The following is a 13,393-nucleotide window of genomic DNA, read 5'->3' on the forward strand; positions in this document are numbered from 1 at the left end:
GCCCGCTCTGGCCCCAGGAATGCATTTGACTATGGTCCCCGGTGTCTCTAGAGCCACGTTTCTGACTATGGAACTACCTATAATCAGGGTTTCTGCCTCAGCGGGTGTGTCGCCGAGCGGGGAAAATCTGTTAGAAACGTGAACAGGTCGGTGGTGGCCAGTGGGTTTTGGTTTGGGGCTACGCTTCCGCCTGACCATCGTCCAGCCCGCCTCGGCTCCCGGCTGCGCGGGAACTGCTGAGGGACCGCTAGGTGGGCTAGCTGCCCTGGCTGGTAGCTCCGCACTGGCTAATGGGGGCTTGCTGACTAACTGCTTCCCTAACTGAGTGCGGAGCTGGGCTTCTAACTCACAGAGCCTTGCCTCCAAAGCTGCCAAGCTGCTACACTTAATACACCTACCGTTATCACTAAAGGAGGCGGAGGAGTAGCTAAACATCAGACACACCGAGCAAGAAAAGGCAGGGGACCGGGGTGTGGGAAGAGAGCTAGCAGCCATGCTAAAACCGAGTGCTTGAGCTGTTTAAGTCAGTAAACAGAAAGCCAAAGATCCCAAAAATAAATGCAATATATAGAACAGTGGTTTGGGAAGATATTGTGCGCTAAAGTGAGTGGTTGGTTAACAATAGATATAAGTTAGAAAGAAGTTAAAGGAGCCAACGGCTCGTAGCAATCCGCAGTGATACACGCTGGGGAAACAGGAAATGACACAATACGTTACCGCAACGTCAGCACGTCCAGCCTAGCTAGTTTAAATCATATTTATCTGATAGACTTCAGTTCGTTCATGTAAATGACAAGTCCTCCTCACAAACTACAGTAAGTCATGAAGTTCCTCAAGGTTCTGTACTTGGACCAGTACTCTTCACGCTATATTTGCTCCCTTTAGGCAAAATTATTAGACAGCATGGAATAAACTTTCATTGTTATGCAGATGATACTCAGATATACTTATCCTTTAAACCAGATGAAACAAATCAGCCCAATAGGCTACAAAATTGTCTCATAGACATAAAGACTTGGATGTCTAGAAATTTTGTCCTCTTAAACTCAGATAAGACTGAAGTAATTCTCGTTGGATCTGAAAAACTCAGAGCTAAATTTTCCGGTTTTGTAATGAACCTGGATGGCATAACTTTAGCTTCCAGTGCTACAGTGAGAAACCTTGGAGTAATATTTGACCCTGACCTGTCCTTTGGCCCACATATTAAGCAGGTTACTAAAACAGCCTTCTTTCATTTACGTAATATAGCCAAAATTAGGGATATTCTGTCTCACAGTGATGCAGAAAAACTGGTTCACGCTTTTGTTACTTCGAGACTAGATTACTGTAACTTTCTATTACTGGGCTGTCCTAAATATGCCCTGAAAAGCCTTCAGCTGATCCAGAATTCTGCAGCCAGAGTCCTGACCAGAACCAGCATGAGAGATCATATTTCTCCAGTTTTAGCCTCTCTTCATTGGCTGCCTGTTGAATCTAGAATAGAATTTAAAATCCTTCTCCTTACATATAAAGCCCTCCACAACCAAGCACCACTATATATCAAAGACCTCATAGTTCCTTATATACCAAGCAGAGTACTTCGTTCGCAGACTGCAGGCTTACTTGTGGTTCCTAGAGTCTCAAAGAGCCGAGCAGGAGGCAGAGCCTTTGGTTATCAGGCCCCTCTCTTATGGAATAAGCTCCCAGTTAGTGTTAGGGAAGCAGACACCCTCCCCACCTTTAAGACTAGGCTGAAGACTTATCTTTTTGATAAGTCCTATAGCTAGGGATGGTTAGCATCCCTTAGTTATGCTGCTATAGGTTTAGACTGCTGGGGGACATTTCCTGATACACTGAGCTTCTTTCTCTTTATCTCTTTCTTTTACCCCCCCCCCATAACAGTGTTGCATCATTAACATGTATGTCTCCTGTCTCAGCAGGTCTCCCTGGCCGGGAGTAGCAGTTCCTGTTGTCTGTTGTCTTTCTGTCCTCTTCCCCCCACACAGCAGAGGCAGATGGCTGCCTGTCCTGAGCCGGGTTCTGCCGGAGGTTTCCTTCCTGTTAAAAGGGAGTTTTTTCCTTCCCACTGTCGCCAGTGTACTTGCTCAGGATGGGAGATTGAGTTGGACTCAACTCAATCTGTTGGTTTCCTTATATAGGCTGTTATGAATTGGCTTTCACTATGTTTTCCCCTCTGTCTGTAAAGCGTCTTGAGATGGCATTGCCGTGATTTGACGCTATATAAATAAAGTTGAATAGAATTGAATTGAATTGAACAACAACTAAGGCTAGATTCAGCAGGAACCTTAAACGTGCAGTAGATCCGATATCTATCTGTGATCGATGCAGCAACCAACAACCACTCTCTCACACATTTCTTCCTGTAGAAGTTAGATCTGTCCGCCATCTCTGCAGTATCTGATGAAACACCACAGCATATCGGGCTTCAGCCAAAGCCCAAAATATAACTTCCTTTGTGACTTTAACTGCCAGCCGACTGACGTTCCTGCAATGGAAGAACCAGTTTCCTCCAACCAGGAAGATGTGGATCAATGACCTCTGGCATTATTTGGTGCTAAAGAAAATTCACTTTTCTACGAGAAGCTGTGCACAGGAGTTCTCACGACTTGGAATTCCTTGTTAAGATGAAACACTAGATGTCACGACGGCCGAGGAGTTTCAGGATTCACCCCGATTTTGTTTTACCTTCCGTCACTTTATTGCAAAGTTGCTCCTCGAGAACCGATGTCTTGCAGGTTTTCCATATATCCCTGCTCCAACACAGCAGACTCAAACGACGATGCACTTTCTCCCTACATTTTATTGTCTGACCACTTTATTCGTCCTTTCTGGATAAGTCCGGTGGTCTGATGAGACGCTGACAGCATCTGTCCCCTGCTGACCTCCTCTGTCTTTCTGGTGGTGCTGATGTCCATCCCGTCTACACCAGATAAAATACTTTTACATTTTACAACTTTATCTGTTAGAATTTCTTCCTCATTTTCCAGAAAATTCCTCTTTTTTCCTGCAGAAGATGGATTAATATTTATCAGGGCGTCGGCCTGACCTTTTATAGCCAACATGTGGGCGTGGCCAGATGTTTCCTCACCGTGTTAAATTTACTGTTGATCCTGATTTATAAAGGAAACAGGCGTGGGACGTGCTGCTGTAGAAACCTGGAAGGTTTTCCTGTTTTCCGTACGGACGCGGCCTGGAGTCATCATTGCTACGTTCAGGGTTATAAATGAGGCCCCAGGACCGACGTTGGACACCTGCTTTATTGTTTTTTTGTCATACATTTACGGAGTTTTAACAACTATTTTGTAATTATACCACAGTAATTCTATTACTCTAACTCAGGGGTGCCCAAAGTGGGGCCCGCAGGCCAAAATTGGCCCGCCAGCACTTTTCTTTTGCTCCGCTAGTGGTTGTTTATATCAATACCCCACAGAGCTTGATAACAAGTGAACCTTGATAAGTCCAGACTCAGAGGGACCCTGACTGACTCACCTCAATGACATCCTCACCTTGTCAGTGAGCCAGGTGCAACCCAACATGGAGAGACTGGAGATGTCCAAAGACCCACTTCATGTGTCCCACTATGTATCGCCACCTTGCCTTGTTCCACACACTCTGTTTCTTCTTCTTGACATGTTGCAGTTTAGTGGCTGTAATTTTTGTTTCTTGTCCCTTTAACTGTGGCTTTATTGTTCTTTTGCTATTTTCACTTTTTATGCAACTTTTTATTTGCCCAAAAAGGAAAAATACACTGTATTAGCTACTGAACAACAACTAAACTTCATACATTTACTTGTGCTTCATCCTTAAAGCTGAAGTGTTTGGCCTGTGGCTCACTGGATCACTTTCAGTTTGGCCACCCCTGCTCTAACTGTTTTTCCCTTTCAATATAAATATTATATGTATGATTTAAAATATTTTACGGTACAGTAATGGGTGGGGGGGTGTTGTTTGTTTGGAACTTTGTATTGTTCTTTTTATATGCGCCGAATGCTAATAACAGACAAAACCCTATTCCAGTTTAACCAGTTACATAAAGGTCTGTGCAGAGTAAAGTACAGTAATTACCTGGTAGTTTCTTCTCCTGGCTGCTCTCAGCCTCCTCCTCAGTCTCCTCCTGGACACTCTTCTGGTCTGACTGAACACTGTCGCTTCGCACACGCCTTCAACACAGATACAATCATAACCAACATGTTTAATGTTGGAGAAAATATTATAACTTCTTACATTAATCTATATTAATGTCACGGGCAATTATTGTTTGTTTTGCTAACAAACTTCAATAAAAATGAATGAATGAAAAAGATTTCAGGTGACTACATATTTAATGTATGTAAGCTAAATTAGCTGTGTTGTTTAGCTGCATATTTACCTGAATGTAGGTGGGAGGTATTCTGCTGGTAAGACGGGAGGCAGCGGTAAGCCTGACATAGCCATGTCGATGAGGTGCATAGCCAAAATAAACTCCTCAGCTGTCAGCTTTCCATCCTGGTCGATGTCCGACAGATTCCTTATGAAGAAATAATGGAACAAGTTTGATATTTGAAGGCAGATCTCACGTTTCTTTTACCAATAATAAAGACGAGAAAAGTTTAGTATTTCCTTATTTAAGGCACTGACCATATGGTAGCCAGCTGAGTCTGAGGAAGACTCGACTGCATCAGGATGGTCCGAGCCTGCGGACCTGAACAGCAGATGAAACGTAGAGAAACACCATTAAAGGGACATTCTGTCACATTTTCTATTGTTTACTGGTAAACATCCATGTCTGCATGACTGCCGCAAATAATCTGACATGTTCTGGAGAGCCAAGAATTTAGATTTGTCTCTACATACAACATGTAAGCTGGCAGGGAAGCGCCATGTCTGTCGTCCTAAAACTACAGCTGCCAGTGAGGGACAAACAGCACCAACGTGGAGCAGGAAGGCATTTTGTCCTGCAAGCGCAGAGCGACTGAAGAGGAGCGAGGAAGGCTGAAGCTTGTTCCATCCTCCACCAGAAGCCAGAACTTTGTTCTCGAGGCTCCGAGAGGAAAATGACGTCATTTTGTTTTCGCGGACGCGTTTGAAGACGGTTCTCGACACATCGGGCTGGCAGAGGGTTTTTCTTGCGGGGCTCCGAGAAGCATTGTGTGATTGGTCGGACATGTGAGGTGGGCGTGGTTAACACAGTGAAAGCAGGAAGCGGAGTTGCTGCCTCCGCGTTTTTACTGTTGCAGGTAAAACGGATTGTTTTGATAAAACAGCTGATTGAGGTGGTGAGAAAGTACCAACATTTTTACATTAAAACACTCGGACCCCACTGCATGCACGACCCGCCCCGCCGCGTGCACGACCCGCCCCGCCGCAGACGAAGTTTCTGGTTAAATATGAAACCAGAAACTCGGAGAGCGGAAACCTCCACCAAGCACAATGTTAAAGAATCCTTTTAAAACATTCCTGGATCCAAACGGTGATCCGGATCACCGCCAGAATTTAATCACTTCTTCATTTTCACATTTCCAACAACTCTTGAAGCTTTTATAAAAATCCGTCCGTAACCTTTTGAGTTATCTTGAGCACAAAGACGGCGGGAAAAACATAACCTCCTTGGCGAAAGCAGACATGGCCCCCCGCAGTGATCCCTCCCTGCTGCAGACCTGCTTCTCCTGGATGGATGGACCTGACGAAGAAGACGTTTTTTCTTGTTCTTGCAGCCTCGAGAACAAAAACTCAGTTCTTGCTCCTTGTGGAAGATGGAACGAGCTTTACTACGCAACTACTTGGGATATTTGTTGAATTTCCATTTAGAAAAATACAGAGAAGTTAAAAAGCTGCGTGACCGGAGCTTCATCGAAAAGGGAGGACCATCACGGAGCTAGCTTCTCCTGGTGGAAGGAGCTCCAGAAAGAGGAAGATTTTAACAGCTTTTTCCTCCACAACTGTGATGCAGTTTGCAAAATCTATAAATGATTAAATAATTCCCACACATTGTCCCTTTAAGCAACCGAACTGTGGTGAAAACCAGTAACGTGTTGAAGTACCAGTCAGGTGTCCGCTCATCATCTTGTCGTGGGAGTTGAAGAGCTGCCTGTATTTCAGCCTGGAGGACTGAGGAACGGCCCAATCAGACGGAGGCTGAACACTGAGAAAACACAGGAACTCGTCACTTACACAAAAAGGTTCAACCTCAGATAAAAAAAGCTTTTTCCAACATTTTAGCAGCTCTAAGTCGGGTAGAAACATGGAGCAGCACGTACCCAGCAGCGTCAAACGACGGCCCCTTCTGCAGCTTGGTGCTGGAGCGGCTGAACGATGAGGACTTATTGGCAGCTGCAGCTGAGCCAGAAAAGACAACATTTCCCACAGAGGTCACACACTGCATCTCCAAGACCAAGCTAAACGGCTGAAGCAAAGAATCGTCTCTCATGTGTTGTAAGCGGGGGGGGGGGGGGACGACACACACCTTAATGCAGTAATTACGATCAACTGATTACATGAAAATGAATGTGTATAAAAATAAACATGTTTCACAGCATAACATCAGTGCACGACTTCCTGCTGCACCGAACACACTGATGTGCTACACACCTGTCACTAACTGGCCGCTACATTTAGACCGTTTTCAGACCCTGCTGTGACTCGATTTAGAGAAAATGTCTTTATTTTTGTGGGAAACTTGAAGTATCTAAACTTTTTCCAACAAGCTTTGCCTCTACTGAACAAATCCAGACTCAGAAGAGCAAATTTAAGACAAGATCTTTTAGATTCTGTAAGTTTCAAAATGAAAAATGTTCATAAAAAAAAAAAACACGTTTTCCTCGTCTTACCTTGGTGTGAGAAGCCTGAGATGGTCGGCATCATGGCCGTGGGAGGGGCTCCGTTAGTGATGGGCTGAGGGAGCGGAGGGGGTGCCGATGAGACGAGGGGGGGGGACACTCCAACAGGAAGAGGAGGCAGGGGGAGAGGGGGCACGCCCGGCAGGGGAGCTGCGATGGGAGCCATGGGGGGCATGCCTGAAGATAGAGCAGGATCATAAACATGTTTTATCTCAGTTCTACATATTTATGCTGCTAAACGGACTCGTATGAAACATTAATGGATTTGCATTTAACGTCAGCACTCCCCACCAGGAGCACAGCAGGCAGGGAGTAGAGCTGACGGAGCAAATATATCCTAAAACAGGAACATTGTTACACAGATCTGCTGTTTTATCTCTGCCTCTTCGTAGGGCTGAACACGGTCAATGTTTATGTCAATTTACTGACGTGTAGATAAAAATTACAACAACCAAACTGCAAGAATAACGCTAAATAAAATTTATATAAAACTAAATAAAATAGAATAAAGTAAACAAAATTAAATTAAATAATACAAAAACAAAACAAAATTAAATAAAAAATGGAAAAAAAACAAAATAAAATAATATAAAAGCAAAACTAAATAAAATAAAAATAAAATTTAATTAAATGAAAATAAACAAAATTAAATTAAATATAAAAACAAAACAAAACAGAATAGAATGAAATAAAAATAAAATAAAAACTAAATAAAATAATATAATATAAAAACAAAACAACTAAGAATAAGAATAAAATAAACCCATTTAAAAAGATAAAAAACATTTTTAACTGACATCTTCAGTGGTTCGGTTCGGATTCTCCAAACTTACCAAAGCCGGTTTGTGGAGGTAAAGGCAGTGGAGGTTGTTTCATACTGGGAGGCAGCGCTGGAGGCAGAGGGTGACCTTGGAGTTTCAGCTTGATGAGTTTCATGGCGATGGAGAACTCGTGAATGTCCATCCGGCCATCACTGTTCATATCAGCCAGAGCCCTGCAGGTGCACACAGATGCTTTTACTGAGACAGTAACAGGTGAGGTCTGACATTTAACTCAGGAAAAGATACGACGACAACATAAGCATCTGTTTATAATGTTTTCTTTTTAAATGATTTCTTTTATTTCTGTTTATAGTTATTAAATGCTAATTTATGGGCACATATGGTGCAATAAAAGCAGATTTTTCTGTGTGCCAGTCGCTAAATGAGCTGTTAGATGTCCTGACCCTCCAGTTCTGGCTGCACTGAGGAAGCGTGGGTGGGATGGAGTTTATGACGGTGGGGGTGGGGGGGGGGGGGATTGTAATGTGATTACACTGATACACTACTCTTCTTTTTAAATGACTCAAAAACAAATAAAATGTAAATAAAAAATATGACGTTTCCTTTCATCTGTTTGCTTGAACCATTTGCTTCTTCATAATGTTTGTTTATTATCAAATCACCAAAACATAATAATCTGTGTGACACTGAAATATCAACTTTAATATTGATTACGACAACTGAATCAGCATATTTTGTTCACAAAGCAGCTTTTAAAACAAAGCAATCATCGACCTGACGGCTTGTCTGAGTGAGATAGAAGCTCTTCTATCTGACCTACCATATCTGGGCCAGGATGGGGGGGGGCAGCCCTGATTGAAGAAAGAAGTTTCTGGCCTGGTCACCTGTCAGACAAACACAAGCAATCATTTGCAATCATTTCTGTTTTATTTAAAAAGAAAAAAGTCATAAATGTTGTAAATAAAGTAAATATCAGCGTGTTGAAGTTATGGGGCTGAACTATCAGGAACTTCCAGTGAGCTGCACATGTAATGATCATTCTACCTGATAGATAAACGAATACTGGAGCATTATTTCAGGCCCTCTCTGCATGTCCAGCAGACCCCCCCCCGCTGCAAGTCACCGCCTGCACTTTATGCTCGTTTATTATCAACCATTCCCATAAATGTTATGGAAGCAGCGTTACAGGAAATACACAACATTCACTTCTCTCACACGGGTTCACGCCAGATTTACCAGATCCTTCCTGCCGATTCCTCGTCTCATCATGAGTTCAGGACTAGTTCTACTCGATTAGGGCCAAAGTTATAATCAGGATTATTTTGACTGAAATTGAGATCTCGATAATTTAACACAATTATCCAGTATTTATAAACAACGCTGCGCGTCGTGGTGTTCTAGACTCCGTGTCGTGCATTATAACCGTCTAATGGACGGTTCTGAGTTGTTTAATCGCTTTTACCGCTTATATAGGAACTATTTTACGTTGGCCTGGATGTACGTTTTATGCCAAACAACGGCTGTCAGGCTGCAGCACGTTTCTCTCATTCACCTGTTAAAAGACGGCTGATCTGAACCAGTTGGTTAACCCGTTGCTATGGTAACGCCCCATAACGGAGGGATATTACAGCGTTTAACTGGCCGAACTATGTATAGGAAAATAATGCAGCCGGTTGTCACTGACAATGGTATAAACTATGTTTAGGTGAACTTCCACAACCTACTGCAGTTATTCTACATTGACCTGCAGCCGGAGCCGACTGAGACTGGCCGCCTGGGAGTGCTTTAGGACGGGAGAGGCTCCCGCTGCTCCTTCCTTACAGTAACTGCAGAACAATATGTGTCTTCAAGTCAGTCGCCAAAACACCAGAAAAGTCTCTAATAACTCCAGTAAAAGCTGCTAGATTTGTCGCTTTTAACAAAAAAAGTCTCCAGATTTAGCGAGAAAGTCTCCAAGTTGGCAACAGTGTCTGAATGAAAGCAAAGCGGCTGTGGGAGGAGTTTACAGCACAGCGCTGCAACGCCAGAGACGCTCGATTAGCAGCTGAAGACAGCAGGAGAGGAAACTGCAGAGAGAAAAATAATCACACCCTTTTAGTTTTATCATCGATGGAAACCCAGATCGTACTGAGATTACAATCTGATTAATCACCCAGACCTAGTCAGGACTGTTGTGTCGCTTCGTTTAAACAACCCACCATGAAAGTGAGAACAGAAATAACGGCGTATTGAACAGAAAGGTAGGTGATAATCACGCTGCCATCATGTGAGGAGGCTCACATCATCACAACGTAGATGAGCTTGTACACAAATCCTCTCCTGCAGCTTTGTTCTGTTAAGGTACTTTTAAAGTTGCTGCATATTTCCACGTTGCACCTGGGAGACTCTTATACTCGTTGCAAACAGGTGCTTGCAGTCTGGAGTTCTTCTAACAGAAAAACCGCTGTTAGCTTCACGCGGAGACAGTTTGTCCTTCTGCAGTTGGGATGTTAAGTTGTGCCAGTTGGAGACGGCGCTGCTGCAGTCGTTTCTCATTAAATATAATTTCATCTGTCAGTTAATATCTGAGGTTAACCTTTCCTGTTATAACACAGATTCGGTTTCCTATCACACACACAGCAACATCTGGAGAGCTAGTTCCCTGTGTGGCCAACAACAGATCATGTGACCAGGCTGCATTTCCATGTTTCCTTACCCATGATGCACTGTGAGGTCATGTGAGGTGTTCAGACAACAGAGAGACTCTTACCTGTGATGAAACCTCCAGCGGTCGGAGAGAGGCTGTGAAACTGCTGATCATGTTTGGCTCTCTCGTCCACGGAGATCAGAAACATGTCAGGACCTGACACGCCCAACCACATATCCAACACACACGCACGCACGCACGCACGCACGCACGCACGCACGCACGCACGCACGCACGCACGCACGCACGCACGCACGCACGCACACACGCACACACACACACACACACACACACACACACACACACACACACGCAGGCAGACAGACAGACAGACAGACAGACAGACAGACAGACAGAAAAACAGACGTTACGATGAGGAAAGCCAAACCAGAGCCAGACACAGAAGGGACAGAAAGAAGGAATGAGAAGAATGCTTTAGTCATGACTTTCAGTTCATGTAGGAAGATGTTAAAACTGGATTTAGAGGAAGGATCGTGGTGAAGGGTTAGGGTTGGTGGGGGTTCAGTCAGATCAATTTAAACAATATAAATATATAAACTGAATTAAATCCTGTCTCTTCAGACACACGTGTCTAAAAATGAGTCATTTTTCTTTTATTTATAATAGCAATAACAAAGCTGGTCAGAAATACAGCAATATCACCGTTTTATCCATCGATCAGCCGTCGATCAGTCTGACTGCTTTACGCTCCGCTGATATAAATAAGAAGCAGATGCTACGTTAGTTAGCCAGGCGCTAAGCCGCCCAGCGCTTCCAGTCCAGCCCAGTCCAACCAGCAGCAGCTATTCCTCTGCTTTACAAGCTCAGTCATTTCCAAATGCAACAGAAACTCCAACAGGACGGTTTTTCCTCAGCTGATGGAAGGTTTACAGACAAACTTTTTAGACTTTTCAGACTTTTCTTTTTAACCTCCTGAACACAATCTTTATCAAACTGCATGTATAAAGTTATTCATAGGTTAAATACCCGACTGTGTAAACTCATCCCATTCTTCTCATCCTGTCACCAACTAAATACAAGGAATAGATTACTGCTGAAGGGGAAATACAGAAAATTAAAATGTACTCGTTACAGTATAATTTACACAAGTGTGGAATGACTTGGAAAGCAATATAAAGCAATCCGGTACATTTAATTTATTTAAAATTAATCTAAAAACTAAACTTTTGGAGGCGTCTGCATCTGACACATGTACAAACTGAATATTAAAATAAAAGAAACAGTCTATACATGAATAAAGTGAAGGTTTTGAAGGAACATATCTCGTTCATGTATATAATACTATATTCATATTACTACTTTATGTATTCTATTAAGGGTACGTTAATGTCTACTGGATAAAATCTCCATGGTTCACTATGGCTGGGTGGTGGGTGTAAGGACCCTGTTCTACAAGCCGTAGCTTTAAAGGATGCTCCTTTTTCTATCGCATACATTAACAGTAAATTTCAGGTAGTACATGCATATTATATATATATATATATATATATATATATATATATATATATATATATATATATATATATATATATATATATATATATATATATATAAATAAATATTTATATATGATGTGGATGGAAACATATGATGTGACTTTCATTCTATGCTCTGGTATACGAGTGCTGCTGTAGAAATAAACTTAAAACTTGCATTAGCTGATATCAGAATTTTAAGAAACAGTATTTTCGCATTACAGCGAACATCGTCCACCTCGGCTCTTCGTGCATCCCTAAACGTGCCTCAGTTGCTACGGTTACACAATGCTTTCTTTGAGTTCCAAATTCATTATTCAGGATTAAGGTATTCTCCTTTGAGTTTACGTGGAAGTAGTACTTCCGAATTGAGGAATTTGGCTTTAGATCTGGGGGTTTGGGAAAGGTTCTTATTGGACGGGGAGGGACGTGAAGTACTTACGCATACTGGAAATAAACAAACTGCACTTCCTGTCCTTTTCTTTTCAGTTCTAGCATGAAAACCACATAAACTAGTTTATCTTTTGTCAGCAGCTGAGGAGAGGAAGGAAGATAGACGACTGCAGACGGGAGGAGAAGACGGTTGGGAATCAGTGCGTCATCGGGACAGAGGAAGGACTGGATGAAAGTTTACATTACGGCTGTGACGACATGTTTTTGTCCCGATTTGATTCCAATTTTTTGGGTGCCGATTCGATTTAAATTGTGATTCTCACAATCCCTCTCATTCCAGATTTTTGTAGAATAAAAACAAAAAAATGTACAAAACCTTTTTTTTTTTTTTTTTTTAAATTCAAATGAGGAAAAACAACACAGTAGCCAAACAATCAGTCTGCTGCTAGAATACCCAATAAGGAAAGATCAATAAAAACAATAAAAATGACCAAAATTTTAAAATGGATTATTTTTATTTATTTGAGAGAAAAAAAGAAATTTTAACAAAAAAATCTCTTTTGAAATTGTGAAGCAAAAAATCCTGATATTCGATATTTCGATTTGATTTTCCCAGCCCCAGTTTCCATGATGAAGGAACGAATGAGATTGGATTTAAATATGAATAAACCAGCCACGTACTTCAGAATGACTTTATTCCATATTGTGGTTTCATTTGGAATTCGGTGTTTTTACTGTCATTTCTCGGTTTAAAGCAGATTGAACTTTTATTCAGAATTAAAGCTCTCATGTAAACATGATCAATATTCCTCAGTTTCCGTCTGCAGCGACAGGAATGAACTCTGGAACTTTTACAAATCTGTTTACAGTCTGGCAAACGTCACATTCTGTTGTAGAAACACCTGATCCACCTTTACTCTCCATCTGTTTGCTGTTCTGATGGGAGTCTGTCCGCTTTCACAGTGCAGAAACCATTTGCTTTTATAGAAACTGAATCTACTCATGTTTCCTCATGTATATTCACCTTTCCTCCCCAAAATAAATCCAGATTATCACTTTAGGACCAAACTTTGGGAACGGACGGCTCTCATTTCTGTAACCTTCATGTGGATTTATGAAACCATGTGGTTTGTGGGAAAATTCTTACAGTATCAGTCCTGTCTCACCTTTACCTGCATTTTAAACAGTAAAAACACTCATAAATTTTAGTCTCAAGGACTT

General features: G+C 42.2%; 1 protein-coding gene across 1 annotated transcript in view; it reads right to left on the reverse strand.

Moving 5' to 3' along the window:
• The window catches only part of itsn1 (intersectin 1 (SH3 domain protein)), a 119,664-nt gene that overhangs the window by 90,113 nt on the left and 16,158 nt on the right, over window positions 1–13,393 (reverse strand). Inside the window, exons 3-11 of the mRNA XM_079249009.1 lie at window positions 10,347–10,439; window positions 8,418–8,481; window positions 7,649–7,809; window positions 6,807–6,992; window positions 6,237–6,315; window positions 6,021–6,121; window positions 4,618–4,681; window positions 4,370–4,507; window positions 4,066–4,160 (exon numbers count right to left, since the gene is read on the reverse strand). Coding sequence (XP_079105135.1) covers window positions 4,066–4,160; window positions 4,370–4,507; window positions 4,618–4,681; window positions 6,021–6,121; window positions 6,237–6,315; window positions 6,807–6,992; window positions 7,649–7,809; window positions 8,418–8,481; window positions 10,347–10,439 — 981 coding nt within the window. The remainder of the gene's footprint in view (window positions 1–4,065; window positions 4,161–4,369; window positions 4,508–4,617; window positions 4,682–6,020; window positions 6,122–6,236; window positions 6,316–6,806; window positions 6,993–7,648; window positions 7,810–8,417; window positions 8,482–10,346; window positions 10,440–13,393) is intronic.

Source organism: Telmatherina bonti, assembly GCF_933228915.1.
Source record: "Telmatherina bonti genome assembly, chromosome: 11".
NCBI lineage: Eukaryota > Metazoa > Chordata > Actinopteri > Atheriniformes > Telmatherinidae > Telmatherina > Telmatherina bonti.